General features: G+C 47.2%; 1 protein-coding gene across 2 annotated transcripts in view; it reads left to right on the top strand.

Annotated features, from left to right (window-relative positions):
• Window positions 1–1,824: 1,824 nt before the first annotated feature.
• Window positions 1,825–16,243, top strand: part of TBC1D2B (TBC1 domain family member 2B) — a 90,109-nt gene continuing 75,690 nt past the window's right edge. For both annotated transcript variants that reach the window (XM_027521828.1, XM_027521827.1), the window contains exon 1: window positions 1,825–2,196. In XM_027521828.1, the coding sequence (XP_027377629.1) occupies window positions 1,840–2,196 (357 nt within the window). In that variant the 5' untranslated portion in view covers window positions 1,825–1,839. The remainder of the gene's footprint in view (window positions 2,197–16,243) is intronic.

The raw sequence follows: 16,243 nt of genomic DNA, 5'->3' as shown, positions 1-16,243 counted from the left end.
CTGTAGCTGTACAGACCCAGTTCTCCCAGCTCTTCCCCTTTCCATAGGACTTCTTGGTCACACCCTACTCTGGCTTCCTAGCCCACAACTCAACTAATCACAGTCCCTCTTGATCACGGCAAGGCACAAATGAAACACGGTTTCTTTACTCTCGAGGGTGGCCCATCCCACTCCTGCAGTGCATTCTCTGGCCTCCTATGTATTGGGGATGTGAGATCCCCCTCTCAGAATCTGCTGATTTCAGAGGATATCAGTGCTAACTGTACGACAGTAATAATCGATATGCTGAGTGCTTACTGTGCTAGGTGCCATGTTAAGCACTTTCACATGATCTCATAATCTTTATAAGAACAATGGAAGTAACAACTCCTACTATCCCCATTTTATAGACGACGAGACTGAGGTTCAGAGAGGTAACATAACTTAACCAAAGTCACACCACTGGTTAGTAGCAGAGCTAGGAGACAGATTCCATCAGTCTGGATTCACAGTCCAGTCTTTAACTCGATGCGGTATTGCACTCAAAGAGATCCAAAGGGTGCTAAGATGGAGGCGCCCTTGCCATGGCCACCCAGGCAGATCCTTGAGGGGCCTGGGGAGAGGTGGGGTAACACAGGGCCAGCTAACAGAGCCCACAGCTGGTTGGCTGGCTGTGTGAGCTCACTCTTCCAACCTACCTCCAAGTAAGCAGTCTAATTCAGGGCCCATCCATCTCAGAAAGTTTGTTTTCCACCTATGTAAAAACATGCAAACCAAAGAAGGTGAGATATTGTTTTGATCTGGCCCTTTCACAAATATTGCTATGACCTTCCTTTTTTCATTAAGTAAAGTGAGCTTTAGTATTCACATTTCCCTCACAAACTTGCATGACTCATTCCCTCATGTCATCTAGGTCTCTGCTCCAGGTCACCTCCTCAGTGGGGCCTCCCTGATCCTCTGAAACGCAGCCTGACCCTCCTGCCCTCCTCTTACATTATTGTGAAACAAAGGCACTTGCCTCTTGAAGTTACTGTGAAAGTTCAAATGAGCTAATATATAAAACACTGGTAACAATAAGGGCTATTTAAGTGGTAATCCTTTTTTAAGTTACATCACTGGCATGTAGACAACACAGTATACTTTTATATGCCTTTTTATGTGGGTATCCTCTCTCTCCCTTACTAGACTATTATCTCCATGAGGGCAGGGGAATGATTTTGCAGCTTGTTCACTATCTTGTCCTCCAGCATCTGGAACTGTACTTGGCACATAGAAAGGGCTCAGTACGTATTTGTTGAATTCAGAACGTGAACCCACTGAGGTCTGGAGAGGTGGGAAAAGTTTTGGGTTTCATTCACCAATTCTATAAACATTTACTGAGCACCCACTCGGCGCCAAGCAATAAGCTCTCTCGGTTGTGCAATACTAGCCTATGAATCTGGCAGGGCAGAAATTTAAAAACAAAGTTTTGCACTGAGGTTATAATTTATATAGAGAGAAATGTACAATTTCAAGGGGACACTGATGGATTTTTGAGAACTGCAAGTTCACACTCCCATAAAGAAACAGAACAATGTTTCAGCTTGGCAACGCGGGGTTTTGAGCCCAGGTTACATGAAGGCACAGAGGGCAGGCGGTGACGCTACCTGACCTGCCTCTGGGGTGCCTGCGGGAGAGCCCCGGGTCGAAGCGGGCGTTCCTGGGGGCGGGCGGAGGTGGGACTACAAGTCCCAGATTGCTTTGCGCGCTCGCAAGCCGTGCGGAGCGGCGGGGCTCAGGGGAGGGGGCGCGGCAGCGGCGGCGGCGGTGGCGCCGAGGCGCTGGGGGCCCGGGCGCCGGCGGTTGGCGCGCTGGCTGGCAATGCCGGGGCCCGCGGCCCGCGGGGAGGAGGGCAGCGGTGGCGAGGGCGCGGCCCCGGGGACCGCGGCGGAGCCTGGGGCTGGGCCGGGGCGGGAGCCGGCGCGGCTGTGCGGCTACCTGCAGAAGCTGTCCGGTAAGGGCCCGCTGCGCGGCTACCGCAACCGCTGGTTCGTGTTCGACGCGCGCCGCTGCTACCTCTACTACTTCAAGACCCCGCAGGACGCGCTGCCCCTCGGCCACCTGGACATCGCAGACGCCTGCTTCAGCTACTCGGGCCCCGACGAGGCGGCCGAGCCCGGCGCGGAGCCGCCCGCTCACTTCCAGGTGCACAGCGCGGGAGCCGTCACGGTGCTCAAGGTGGGACCGCGCCCCTGCAGCCCAGCACCTGCCTCCCGGGGACGCGCGCGTACGCCCTTCTTCGGTTCCCCCTGCTTAGCCTTGGGACTGCCCCCTGGCACCCAGCTCAGCCCAGCTCCTCTGCCCATCTGACTTTCTCCGTCCACCCTCCCTTTTCTAAAGCCCGTCTGCCAGCCTTTCCCCGTTTCTTTCTCAGACTCTGTCCCCGTGTCCCCATCTCAAGCTCTTCACCTGAGTTTAGACCAGAATGGCTGGGCGCTCCTCAGCCCTTGACCCTTTATCACCCTCTGCGCCCTCCCTCGGGTCCTTCTCTGTCCACCTCCCCTCCCCTCCTCACCCCTCTCCTGTGGATGTCCTGTGTAACCCTCCTAGGCATTCATGACTGTAGGCTTCCTGTCCTTGACCAAATTATTACTCTCTTCAGCTGTCTCATCTGTAAAATGGGGCTAGTAGTAGTATCTGCTTCTTGGGGGAGTTGGGATTACATGAAATATACGCTAACCACTGGTAAATGTGATGACATCCAAGGTTATAGACAGAGACAGTCAGAGATGGCAGGGCTTTTAGAGAGAATCCACTGCAGTCCCCTCCAGAGTGGGCAGGGACACTGCTGCTAAGTTCAGTCAGTCAGTAGCAGAGCCTGTTTGCTTCTCCCTGCTTTGGCTGGGAGAGGAGGGAAAGGGTTCCTTCAACCAGTCCTGCCTTGCCCATTTGAAGCTTCCTGTGTTGAAGCATGGAACTTGCATCAGGAGTCACCCTGGTGCTTAGAAGCCCCTCCTCCCCCCTCGTTCTTGGGGGGCTCCCATCATCTCCTAGGGGCCCTCCTGCTTCCAGCACCTGAGTGTCTGGGCCTTGCCCTGGAGTCTGGTCTCTCTCCCAGCCTCCCTCCTTGCCTGGTTCCTGTGAGCCTCCACCCTCACTCCTCTCTGTCTCTGTCCTCTTCCGTATTACAAGCTGGGTTTCTCCAGAGCAGCAGGGCTGGGCTGGGATGTATGAAAACTCTCTGCAAAGCTGGCCAAGTAGAGAGCAGAGTGGGCTGAGCCTAGCGCCCTTGGCGTTGTAAGCACAGGGCCGTTCCCGGGATCTCCGAAGCCAGCAGCAATTGGAGCTGCTCCCTGAGGTCGGTTTTCAGAGTTCTGTCAACTGAATTCTTGCTGTTGCAAGCAGAGTCTGACGACTTGTGTGCTTGTATCCTTTCAGATTCTTCCGTCCCTGCTTGAAGGGGGTGCAGACAGCCTGGCTCTCCAGAGGAAGCCAAGCAGAGTTGTAGTTCAACTGGGGTTTACTTAGAAGCATTTGTGTAAACTTGGGAGTACACAGCAAGTACACAGGGACTTTTTGCCAAAGAGAGACTTGTCCTCACTATCATGGACTGTCCCTTTGTACAGCTGAATTTCCTGTAGAATTGTTTGTCAAAACAGAAAATAGAGCATCCTGTTTCAGATTTTCTCAGATGACTTTGGAGCCCTCTATCAGATATTTTCATTACAATTTTTTGAATGGTGGAGGTATCTACATAAGTGGGGCTACAAAATGCAGTATCAAGAGTGTGGCTTTAGAGTTGGGTGGACTTAAACTTATGGCTTGAATTTGCCGCTCACAGGCGTTGAGCAAATTATACAACCTCTCTGTCCCAGTTTCTTCTTCAGCCTAATGGGAATCTTGCCGTCCTCACTGGTTACTTTTGAGAATTCTGGAAAATGGCCGGCACAGAGTAGGCAGTACATGGCATCCATGAGAAACAAGTAGTGTTTTGGGCCATTATGTAGTATGGTCGTATAGTGGAATATTATGCAGCAGCAAACATATAGGAATGAGAGCCGTAAGTGTCAACATGGATGACTCCCATAAACATAAAATAGGGAAGGAAAAACAAAGTTACAGATCGCATACAGAGGTATGATTCATGGAAAAATTGAGATCATGTAGATGCGTATGCTGTGTGGGAATGGGAGAGCTCTGTTGGGGTGATGAGCCCTGCATTCAGGATGGTGGTTCCCACTTGGGAAGAGAGGGGAGTGTGAGTGGAATGGGTGCCCGGGGGCATCCACTGCTAAGCAGTGTTTTATTTCTGGCACCAGGTGGTGTTTGTTTTATTGTTCTATTTTTCTTTTTCTATGTTCAGAATATTTCTCTCTCTCTCTCTCTTTTTTTTAAATGAAATGGATCTTCACGTAGGTTACTGACTATGGAACATTTTGGTATGTAAAGCTGAATTAGTCATAGAATAAGAGAGCGTGTCTGAGGCCAAGGGTCTGCTTTGTAAAAACAGTGGAAATGGAAACACAGACTAGGCTCTTCAAAAGAAGAGAGCAGTCAGACTGCAGGGTTTCAGAGTAAGGAGTGTCTTTTAAGAAAGATGAATTTTAGGGTACGGTGATTCCTTCTGAGCTGTGGGAGTAAAAATTTTATGGTGGTAAAAGTGGAAACTAGCAATTTATCTTTCTTTTCACCTTTCACATCCAAGAACTGATTCCCATGAACTTTAATGCTTCGGTTTAGGGCTGCTCAGCTGTAGTGCAGACCTTGATTTCTAAGGGGGTTGTAGGTTAGTGAGGATTAATCCCTACTCAAGGCTTAGCTAATGTATATAATTTTATAGATACCATTTCTTTTGATGGGTTAAAAAGAAAAAAAATCAGTTTGCTCATTGTATTATCATATGGTTCTTATTTTAAAGTGACTTTCTGCCTACTCTGGAAGAGCTGTGGTTTTGTTGAACTTTTCCAAAATGTTTTACTGCTTGAGTCTTAATGAAAGCTGATATTGGAATTTCTTAGTAAACTTTTCTGTTCCTAAACTCAGAGATGTGGTCCATGCCTTATTTTACCGATGAGGGAATGGAGGCCAGAGAGGGAATGTGATTTGTCTGAGATCATGAAGATAGACTGAGACCTTCTTGGATAGTAGGCTCTAGGAACAGTGAGTGTCCAAAATGCCAGATATCTAATTCTCTTATCTGTTTTGACAAGTCTTTTTTTTTTTTTTTTTAAACTTCTATTTCAGTGGCTTGGGATTAGAAGTCACGGTTTTTTCTTGTAATGTATTAAATTTCTGTCCTTTTCATACAGAATGAAAGCACCAGCAACATTGTACCTACTGATTCTTTACCAGGATGTATGGTACTTGTTATTGGACATTTGGAAACTGCTACAACAGTCAGATAGAAACTGATGCTTCTTGTGGTGCTGTGTGTGTGTGTGTAGAGGTACTAGAGGCTACTCACTGAGCTTTGCTGGGATCTGAGACACAGGAGTCAATTCTGGAGTGAGCTGTCCCACAGAGAAGGAGAGCACGTGACTGACTGGGAGGAAAGCTTGAATGGCCCTGGCCTGCCTGACTTCTGCAGTCCCCAGAGTGAGGAGCATCATCAGACTGTCAGCAGATTCACCCCACTCCCCCTGCTCTGTTTCTTGAAGGCATGTGGTGCACAAATGGACATGTGTGTTGGTTTTTGAGCCACACGTAACCGAACAATCATGCATGCCTATTCTTAACCCACTTTTGTGGGAAGGACGCACATTCTCTGGTGTTGAAACTGCTCTCAGTTTAATGACAAACATTTGTTAGCTCGGGTAATCATAGTGTGTGCGGTACAAAATAGGTGGGGTGTACCGGCATTCTTGGCTAAACGGTTCTGCTAAGCTGTTTGTCCCTGGGGCGTCTGCTCAGGGGTCTTGAAGTGTTAGTTAAATCTTTTATCAAGACGTAACTTTTCATGGGTTTGTCGTGGCTTCCCAACGAGTATATTCCTTAAAAGTAGGTACAGTTTCGTGGGTGTGGAATCACAGAGTCTTTCTGTCTCCCACTGCCTGTCATACAGGCCTCACTGTAGTGTAGCTGCCCCACTATTTCCTGCTCAGGAGGACCCCCAAGGGCCGCTGTTTGTATCCTCGCCTCCCAGAACAGCGCCTGTATAAAGTAGGTGCCCAGGTAGACGTTTGTTGAATGAATGAGTAGAAGGTGGTTACCCAGTAAGCCTTGGTTTTGATGTGAGCTCCAACCCTTTAGAAGTGATCAGCCAGAATTCTCAGATGTCTCAAATGACATTCTCACCACGTGTCATGGAGGTGGCTGCCATTCAGGGAATGCTCAGTGAATATAACAGGCATCAGGGATCCAGAAGGGGGATTACCATCAGTCCTTAATTTTCATGTCTCTCGTATTTCATGCCTGCAGCTTAGACTCTGGGGGCATTGTTGTGGCAGTGAGTGAGTGATTACGTGGTAAATATTTGAGGTCTTGCACCAGTGCCGACTCTGGGACTACTCTGCTCTGATGTTCTAGTACAGAAACAGCTGTAGAATGAGCGTAGATGTGTTCCCATCATTTTTGTTTATGGACTGTGAGATATGAATGTCATGTAATTTTCACATCATAAAATGCCGTTCTTTTGATTTTTTTTTTAACTATTTGAAAATGTAAAAACCGTTCTTGGCTTATAACTGTGTAAAGACATGCATTAGGCTAGATATGATCCTCAGCCATAGTGCACTGACACTGGTGTTTTAGGAAGGCCTGGCCGGGCACTTCTCATTCATTTGTTCACTCACTCTCACGCGCTATGCTTAGGCACTGTGGGTATAGATTGAACAAGGTGAGCATAGTTCCTGTCCTTGAAGAGTTTTCTGGGTTGCCCAGAGACAGGCTTTAATTAAAATAAAACAACACCAACCAGTTCTGTGAAGTTTAAAAGTAAAGAGATGGGATGCCTGTGTAACAGGGGCTCTGGATCTAGTTTGAAGGGAGGAGGGAAGACTTCTTGAGGAAGTGACTTTTGAGCTGAGGTATAAAAGGCACATTGATGTTAACTGGAGGAGTGGAGAGAGCAGCGGAGTGTTCTAAGGAGAGGAACGGCAGGAGCAGAGACCCTCGGGCGCGTCCGAGTGTGTAGGGGATTCAAGGAATGCCCAATGGCAGCTGGGTGGCGGGGAGGGCCTTGTGGCCTTCGCTGTAGGAATACGCAAAGACTTTTCAGCTGGGCTTGACAAATAGTTATGTTTTTCTTTTTTTTCCCTCCCAAACTGATGGTTGGATCATGTCCAGTATTTTCATCTAATTATGTTGGAAGATGTCTTGTGTATTAAGAGTTGAAATATTAATATGTTACGCACCGGCAGACAGGTTTTAAAGAAGATAAATGCAGAGTTGAAGATCTGGTAGTCCGTTGCCTCTTAAAGCAGCACTTAAGCTCAGAAATGAGCCGGGGCTGTTGGCTCAGGGCTCCCTGGCTGCACTGGGCTGCCTTTCCTGCAGCATTCCTCACGGCCGCCTTCCTTGCCTTCTCTCCTGTCCCACTTGCTCTGCTCACAGGCATGCATGTTGCCAATTTCCTTCCCTTGTGGAGGGACCTGTTGCTTGAGACATGGAGGGAGGGGCCACGTGCATTCAGGTTGAGAGCTGGTGAGCACCAGTGCTCCCATCTCACTGAGGCTGTTGAGGGGCAGACGGTCTCCTTGTTCAGCTGCCTTCACCCATCAGCCTTCCCATAGAACAAAATATAGGTAATAACCCTCTGTCCAAAGGAAGAAAAGAACCCTATTATTGTAGAAATGACTCTCCAGTTGTGGGAGCGGAAGGGGTTTTGACTAGGAATTTTCAGTTCTTTTAGAGATGTATATGGTAGGGCAGGGGTCCCCAGCCCCCGGTCTGTGAACCAGTACTGGTCTGCAGCCTCTTGGGAAGCAGGCCGCACAGAGGAGGTGAGCGGTGGGTGAGTGAAACTGCATCTGCTGCTTCCCACCGCTCCATCACTTGCATCACTGCCTGAACCATCCACACCCCCGCCACCACCCCAGTGCAGGGAAAAGTTGTCTTCCACCAAAGAATCTGGTCCCTGGTGCCACAAGGTTGGAGGTTGCTGTAGTAGGGTCTTAATGACATTTGAGTGGGTGTTTACCTGCATCCTGGCCGGGCAAGTCCTCAGTGGATTTTGCTCACTTTCACAGAGTGAATATTACAATATGGTGAATTAGGAAGTAGTGACGCTTCTGACTAATGTTCTGCTAAATACTGTACTTAGAGAACTTGGTGAAGTGAACACGCTGGGCGCTTGTATGTGTGAGGGAAGCCCCAAGAGTCAGGAGGCTAAGGCAGTCTCTGGAGAGGCTGTGGGTTTCATGATCACCCAGTAAATAATAGCTCACCAAGCAGCATAGGAAACCCCAAATGGACAGATTCAGGATGGCATTCCTCCCTAAAATGGGTCTTGTCCTGTTTTGGTTTTTGAGCATCTGATGCTATGTCCTGCTAGAGTGTAGGTTTCCTGAGAACTTATACTTCTTGGTCACCACATCAGCCTTAATACTTAGCGGAGTGTCAGCCACAGATTAGATGCCCTGTGTATATTGGTTGGATTGAATGAACACTTCAGACCCTTATTTCCTTTTGGGGTGGGAGTGTGGTGTGCTCGTGTTGCGTGGTCAGAAGGAAGTTTGCAATGTTCTTTTCTCCCTTTAGAAAATACTTTTGAGCATCCACCATGTCATAAGCATCATGCTTTCTCTGCAGATAGAGCAGTGAAAATTTTCTGTTTAAGAAACTACAGTGCTGAGACTTTAAAAATAGATTAGCACCTGATAGCTTTGAAAAAAAAACTTTGGAGAGAAACCATATTTGTCTGTAGTATTAATCGCTGGGAGTAAACATCAAGTGTCTGCAAGTTTTTTGATTGTGAGGGAGGTCTGGAATCTTTCCATAGTAAATGAAGAGGGGGGGCAGGGAAGCCTGAAGGTAAAGTACAGATTTGGATATCACCCGGGGACAGAAATCTGTGGTTCGTACCATGATTTCTCTGGGCATTGCCGAATTGGGGAGGTCTGTATGACTGAACATCGAGATGATCCCTGGAGAAATGGGCTGAAGAGTTGGCTAAGTTTTGGTGTAATTGTATAGCTGTTCAAAGATTTCGTTCATTTTGGGTGAGTGAGAAGTATTCCCAGTTGAATGGGAATCAGCATCTTTTCATGAGTTTGTATGCCAGGCCATTGCTTAACTTTTTTTTTGATTGATTGTGTGGGAGAACTGGAATCTGGAGGAGAAGGGAACAGTCAGGAGCTGAGATCCTTTGGCCTCCTTCCCTGGTGGCTCAGTGGTAAAGAATCTGCCTCCCAATGCGGGAGATGCGGGTTCAATCCCTGGGTTGGGAAGATCCCCTGGAGAAGAGAATGGCAACCCACTGCAGTATTCTTGCCTGGGAAATCTCATGGGCAGAGAAGCCTGGCAGGCTACAGTCTGTGGGGTTGTGAAAGAATCAGACACAATTTAGGGACTAAACAGCAACTGGCCCTTTCCAAGGTCAGCCCTCCTGGGAAGAGCAGACGTTCCTTGAGCAGTCTGCCCTCAGGCGAGAACTTGTCGGGGTGTCAGGCCTAGAGGTAGACTGGAGGCGGACAGGCCAGTGCTATCAGAGGTGTTGCTCCTGGGTTATAGGAATTATCTCTAGGCAGTGAGCCCAGTTTTCATTTCCCTTTCCAGCTCTCTGATGTCCAGGGGAGACTGTGCTTGCAGAAAAGGGGCCTGCATTTGGAAATCTGATGCAGCCACTGGCCATTCACTTAACAACCTTGGTTGGGCAAGGCCCTGATGGGCATCCAGTGCAAATCAGGTGTTGCCTCTGGCCTTGGGGAGCTTGTTCTGTCCAGCCCTGGGTGTCATTAGAGCATTGTCATCAAGTCTCTCTGTGAGGTGGAGGAGGTCATCAGTGTTTGTGTTCCAAGGGTCATTATCCCTGAGTCAGTACTGACGAGACCCTCAGATCAGCCTGTCTTGCTCCTTGTATGACCGAGTAAGAAACTGAGTCCCATAGCTAGTTAGCTGCAGCCCTGGCACTAATCAACCCCCTCCACACACACACCTGAGTGATATTTAGCTATTTTAAACCCAGTGGTTTTATGCTATTTGCTTCACATTTCCATCTTACTCCCTTAGTAGGAAATAGGGCTTCTTCTGTTTTTAGTTGTTGTACACAGATTGTAAAATTACACATTTATGTCTTAGGTACTGTGGTACAGATGTAAGATGTTCAGTCATATGGAGATTGGAAATTAACAATACAGATGATAAACTTCCAGTGGGGGTTGATTGATAATAGACATTAGTGGTGTTTCCCTGGCAGGGACTAGACTTACACATTCCTGTTCAGGAGCCTTCTCTTTGGCGCCTTTCCTCTGTGCAGAGGAAAACTGACCCTTCATGTGTGTGTTTTTCTCTTTCTGCTCTGTCAGCCATGCCCTCTGGCCTCAGAAGTGAACCAGTTTTTTAAGCTTCACAGTTTACAGCTCTCTTACATTTACTGTCCTGGAGGTAACATGCTGATAAGGCTCTCTTTGCTTTCTGTCCTTTAAAGGACATCTCCTGGAGAATTGTGGTTCTCAAATTTAGTGTGGGGAAGGCGCCGCCTGGGATCCTGCTAAAATGCAGGCGGTGGGGGTTCCCCCCAGAGATTCCGGTTTAGTTGGTTGGCCGGGGTGGACCTCAGGAATCTGCTTCCTTATCCACTGTCCCGCCCCTTCTGCTGCAGACCTCTGGTCCTTTCTTTGAGAAACACTGCTCTCTTCTAGATCATGAATGAATGTCCTCTTTGACCATGAAGTAAAGACTGGCCCTATGAGAGGATGGTTTTCTGAGTGGACTAGAAATAACTAAACTGCGTGGGTGGAGACCAGTGAAGTGTGAGCCCTTTATCCTTAAGTTGACACTCTGTGGTTTATATCTGCCCACCTTCTTTGCATTCTGAGTTTCTTTGCTCCAGAGCAATGGTTTGGGGCCTGTGACTCCCTCTCCCCAGTGGCCCTGACGTTTCTGTCCCCCCATGCTGATCACTTAGTTGCTGGCACACCACCATGTGCCAAGATTTCCTCCTGGGCCATTCAGAGGGAAGCTCCCGGAGGCCATCCTTAGGGTGTTTCTGGGAGAAGGGGTTTTAATAGTCACCACCACCAAATAACTGGTAAGGAGACTTGTAGAGCCTCCGGCTTTTCACCCAGAGAGGGGTTTGATATAGGAGAACCATCTGGCACTTTCCTGAGATACCAGCTCTATCTTAAAAAGACTTAGAAATCAACATGCTTCCCAAACACTCCAGTAAATTGACTGAAAGTTCAAGTAGATTTTTGGTACCAGGCTCCCATGTTCCCCGTAATCTCCGATGGGTGGAGCCTGGGAGTCTGCCCCTCCCAAACCCCAGATCATAAAACTTCATATTAAGTCAGTCATTCCTGTGTCCTCCTTTTAAGTTAAAAAACATCAAGCCAGAACATTGCAGTGTTGCATGGTGTATGGAAATCATCGCAGGCAGAGGTGGCGTGGGGCTGTTCACCCGTTTGCTTGCCATTGCTACAGGAGTTCTTGTTTATCCTGAGCTCATAAAACCCTGGCACTCTCTTATTGTGCAATGGCAGAGCTGATAGGGAGCTGTAGGAATGCAGCCCTGTGGCCACTCGGAGGCCACATGCTCGCCTTCCGTCTGAAACAGAAAGCGTTTTGACAGGCTTCCACATTTCCTGCAGGGAAGAACAGGCCCCGAGAGTGGCCTTGTCCTTGCCGGTGTCTTGGTGAAATCTGTCATCTAGGCCAGGCCCCTCGCAAGCCCAGTTAACTTTATTGACCTCTTTTCCTGTAACACGCATTTGTGTGTGTGTAGGCACTCTTTTCCTAGTTTAATCTCTGTTAAACTGTTAAGGATGGGTTTAAGGAGTATCTGTTCTCTCAGGGTGTTTGCTTTTTAAAAGAAGATGCTTGAGAGTTAGAAATGGCAAAACTCCTCAGACTACCACCTCCCAGAATGCAGGAGAAGAGGGGCAGCTTCGGGGGAGAGGCTGCCCTCTCCCTCTCAGACCGTTTAGGGAAAGTGATGGTGGGAGGTCTAGGTTCTTTAGATGAGAATTCATGTAATTATTTTGCGTAATAAGTTATATGAAAATGCCAACTTCAGGATAGCAGTTTAAAAAGACAAAGCAGTAAGAACTTAGGGTGTTACTAAAGAGTGGAGGTCCCTATAGTCGCACTTCGTTTTCCAAGGAGCCAGGAGACTCAGTATTATTTCCCTTCTCACTGTCTGTCGCTGGGCTGAAATGAGATTTCAAAACCTTCCCAGGGGTTTTTGAAAAAAACTGCTTCCCGCTCCCCCCCCCCCCCCCATTGGTAGTGGGCCAGATCCCTTGAGATTGTTTGCAAGCTTATGATATTGAAATGTTCAGAAGAAAATTTGGAACCTAAAATTATTTATCAGATATGAGATTGTAGTCTTTTTTTCATCTGAGATGTGTTTTGCATGATCAGGCTATTTATGATATTCTTGTGCTTTTTATTGTTTATGGAAGAAGTACCTTGGAAATCCAAAATAACCTTCTGTCTTTCTGTTTTTTTTTTTTTTTTTGCTGCACCTTGGGGCTTTCCAGATCTTAGTTTCCCAACCGGAGATTGAACCCAGGCTATGGCAGTGAAAGTGCCGAGTCTTAACCCCTGGATTGCCAGGGAGACCCCAGATACCCTTCTTTAGATTTAAGGAATGAAAATTCCTTCATTATGAACAGGCATTGCACATCCTTTTAAGATATGACTGAGTCAGACTATCCGTGCAGTCTCAGTTGCTTTATACGACTTAGCAGACTTAGTCTGTATTCTCCTTGTGACTCCGTGGTGACTGTCGGTTATGCAGTCGGCCCTGAGCCTTTGGGGAGGAGCCCAGAGTTCACAACCTAAGTGGGCAACTGAAGTGCTGTGTCATCGTCATGTATGCAAGATAGGTTCTGTAAGAGATATCAGATGGCCTCCTAGATAGGATGTGTGAACTAGATCTTGAGGAGTGAGTAGGCATTTGCATGTGGGTTTAGTGCAATAGGAGCAGGGGTCATTGAAGCTCAGCTGGCTTCTGTGCGCCTGTTGGGTGGGGAAAGAAAGGCTCTCATCCCGTGGAGTGTGGGGCAGCATGGATCAGGTGACCATGCCACATTGCTCAGCACTTGGGAGCCACTAGAGAGTTCTAAGCCTGGGACAAACATATGATTTTGTTGGCTGCATGTAAGAGAGTTTGGGGAGGGAGGCTGAGGACAGCAAGACCAGTTAGGATAGTCTCGCAGAGGCCCGAGGTTGAAGAACCAGAGGAATGACAGGGAGCGAGAATCTGAGAGACTGACGAAAGGGTCTTTCAGACTTAGAGACCTTGTGATCCTTTTATGTTGGAGAACAGTTCCTTTCTTCTGTATATTTGTTTATGTTTAGTCTTGTTATTGCTCACTGTAGTCTATTTTAAAAGAAATGTCTTTAGAGCAGAACTGTGGCTCAGAGCATCCAGTGGGAGAACTTTATAGCCAATTGATGGTCATGCTGTCTCCAACCCAGTAGGACTGTGCTGACCCCACCCATTCCTTTGATGTCCTGAGGACCTCCTGTACTGTCAGAGAGCCCAGCCTTTGATGTGGGAGTTGTCTTTATCCAGGAAACCAACATACTATTTTTATTTAGTGTGCATGTGTGCTCACTCAGTCATGTCTGACTCTTTACCACCCCATGGACTATGCTCCTCTAGGCTCCTCTGTCCATGGAATTTTCCAGACAAAAATCCTGGAGTGGGTTGCCATTTCCTACTCCAGGGGATCTTCCTAACCCAGGGGTCAAATCCACGTCTCCTGCATTGGTAGGCGGATTCTTTACCACTGTGCCACCTGGAAAGGTTTATTTTTATTTGCTTATTTATTTTTGGCTACACTGGGTCCTTGTTGCTGCATGCAGGCTTTCTCTAGTTGTAGTGAGTCCAGGCTACTCTGCAGTAAGCTGTGCGTAGGCTGCTCATCGCAGTGGTTTCTGTTGTGGAGCTTGGGCTCTAGGATGCGTGGACTTCAGGAGTTGTGGTGTGTGGGCTCAGTAGTTGCAGCTCAAGGGATCTAGAGCTCAAGCTCAGTAGTTGTAACACATGGGTTTAGCTGGCCCATGGCATGTGGAGTCTTCCCAGACCAGGGATTGAACCCGTGTCACCTGCATTGCAAGGTGGATTCTTAACCACTAGACCTCCAGGGAAGTCTGGCAACACACTTTAAATTGAACTTGGCTGTTGTTGAGGTCAGCAGCATTTCAGTATCTGAGAAAAACCATAGAGGAACTTCTAGATTTCTGCTGAAATGTTGAGAGGATGGACTTTGTCTTGGACATGCACTTCTCCTTCTTCCCCTTGATAGTAGGGAACACAGACCGGGTTTGAATTTTGACTGTGCCAACTGGCTGTGAGATCATGAGTGATCATGATAATATGGACAGTTGATGCCTAATGAGTAGTTAGTGTGTGCCAAGCACTGTTCTGAACTTAACACGCATCAACTCATTTAACCCTCATAACAGCATAACGCGAAGTAGATTCCTGTTATTCACATTTTACCAATGAGAAATCTGAGGCACATTAAGTAGCTTGGCTATTACAGCCAGCAAATGGCCGAGCTGGGATTTGAACTCAGTTAGGCTCCAGAATCGGAGAAGGCGACGGCACCCCACTCCAGTACTCTTGCCTGGAAAATCCCATGGATGGAGGAGCCTGGTAGGCTGCAGTCCATGGGGTCGCTCAGAGTTGGACAGGACTGAGCGACTTCACTTTCACTTTTCACCTTCATGCATTGGAGAAGGAAATGGCAACCCACTCCAGTGTCCTTGCCTGGAGAATCCCAGGGACAGGGGAGCCTGGTGGGCTGCTGTCTATGGGGTCGCACAGAGTCGGACACGACTGAAGCGACTTAGCAGCAGCAGCAGCAGTAGGCTCCAGAATCCAGTAGGTGATACTTTGGGCAAGTGGATGATACCATCTTGTGAGATTACTATGAGCTTTATTTTTTTGTTATGAGCTTTAAATGATAGCGTGTATTAAGTGTTTAGTACAATGTCTGGCACATAGTAATCATTTACTTAATAGTATCTAATACTGTTAGTAATATGAATGTAAACATTATGAAATAGTCTATATAATTTTTTTCCATTTTTGTAAAGAAAATTGCCATGTGTATTTATGGATAGAAAAGTATCTGAAAGGATATACTCCAAAGTGCTGACTGAGGTTATTACTGGTGATATGGTTATGTACATTTTATTTTCTTCTTTGTTTTGCTGTGTTTTTGAGATTTTCCGCAGCAGACGTGGGTATTGTTATTATTTGAAATAAAAGTCTACGGTTTGTTATTGGGTTTTGTTTTTGTTTTTTAAAGCTACGGAGGCACTCCCAGGCATACAGGAGCTCTTTAAGCGCCAACAGAGTGAGGTGTCCCTGCAAGACTATGGAACTCCACACTGTGCTCAGCAGCTTGGAGGCTGTTTGGTCTTTTTCTCACTTTGTCTTTTAATTTTGTATGGTGTTTTGGACACACAGACATTTTTTGCTGCTGTCTTTCTTTTGGAGTTTAGACAGGTGTTTACATTCCTAGAGAACAGAAATGTTACAGCAGGGATTATTTCCATGTTGCTGGGGTGAGTGATCAAGCCTGTAGAAATCAATGCCTCCCTGCTGCTGCTCAGCCTGGAGTCAGGTCCCTTGAATTGCCTGTGCAGGAAGCAGCTGTGTGGCTTACAGTCTGAAGCTCTGCCCTCTGAGGACGTGGGGCTCAGTCCTGAGAGGGCGTTGGTTTTCCTTGTCCACAGCATCAGGGCGCACGGCATTCGTCGTGGCTGCTGGCTGTGCTTCAGCGTGAGCTCTTCAGGAGTTCTCTGCACAGATCTTCCTTGTCAGTTTCTGATGTGCCGATGGCTGGATCAAAAGTCACATCATCCCTGTGTGGCTTGAAAATTTGGCAGAAATCTACACACCTGTTGTTAACAAGATACAGAAAGAGACAGAAACTTTGATTACAAAGGCATCGTCTACTAATTTAAATGGTTTCTATTTTGCATTTAAATCTTGAATCAATGTTGACTTTATTTTCTTTTATGTTGTGGCCTAGGTTTCAAACCTATGCCATAATTCTTAATACTTTTCTTTCCAAAATTTTAGCCAATTGTCATAATGCCTTTGTTTAATAATTAATACTTTTTCCACTGATTTGATTTGAAATGCTGCATAAATATTTTTATA

Source organism: Bos indicus x Bos taurus, chromosome 21 (genome assembly GCF_003369695.1).
Source record: "Bos indicus x Bos taurus breed Angus x Brahman F1 hybrid chromosome 21, Bos_hybrid_MaternalHap_v2.0, whole genome shotgun sequence".
Lineage (NCBI taxonomy): Eukaryota > Metazoa > Chordata > Mammalia > Artiodactyla > Bovidae > Bos > Bos indicus x Bos taurus.
Note: the sequence above shows the minus strand (reverse complement) of the source record. Positions and strands in the feature narration are given on the sequence as shown.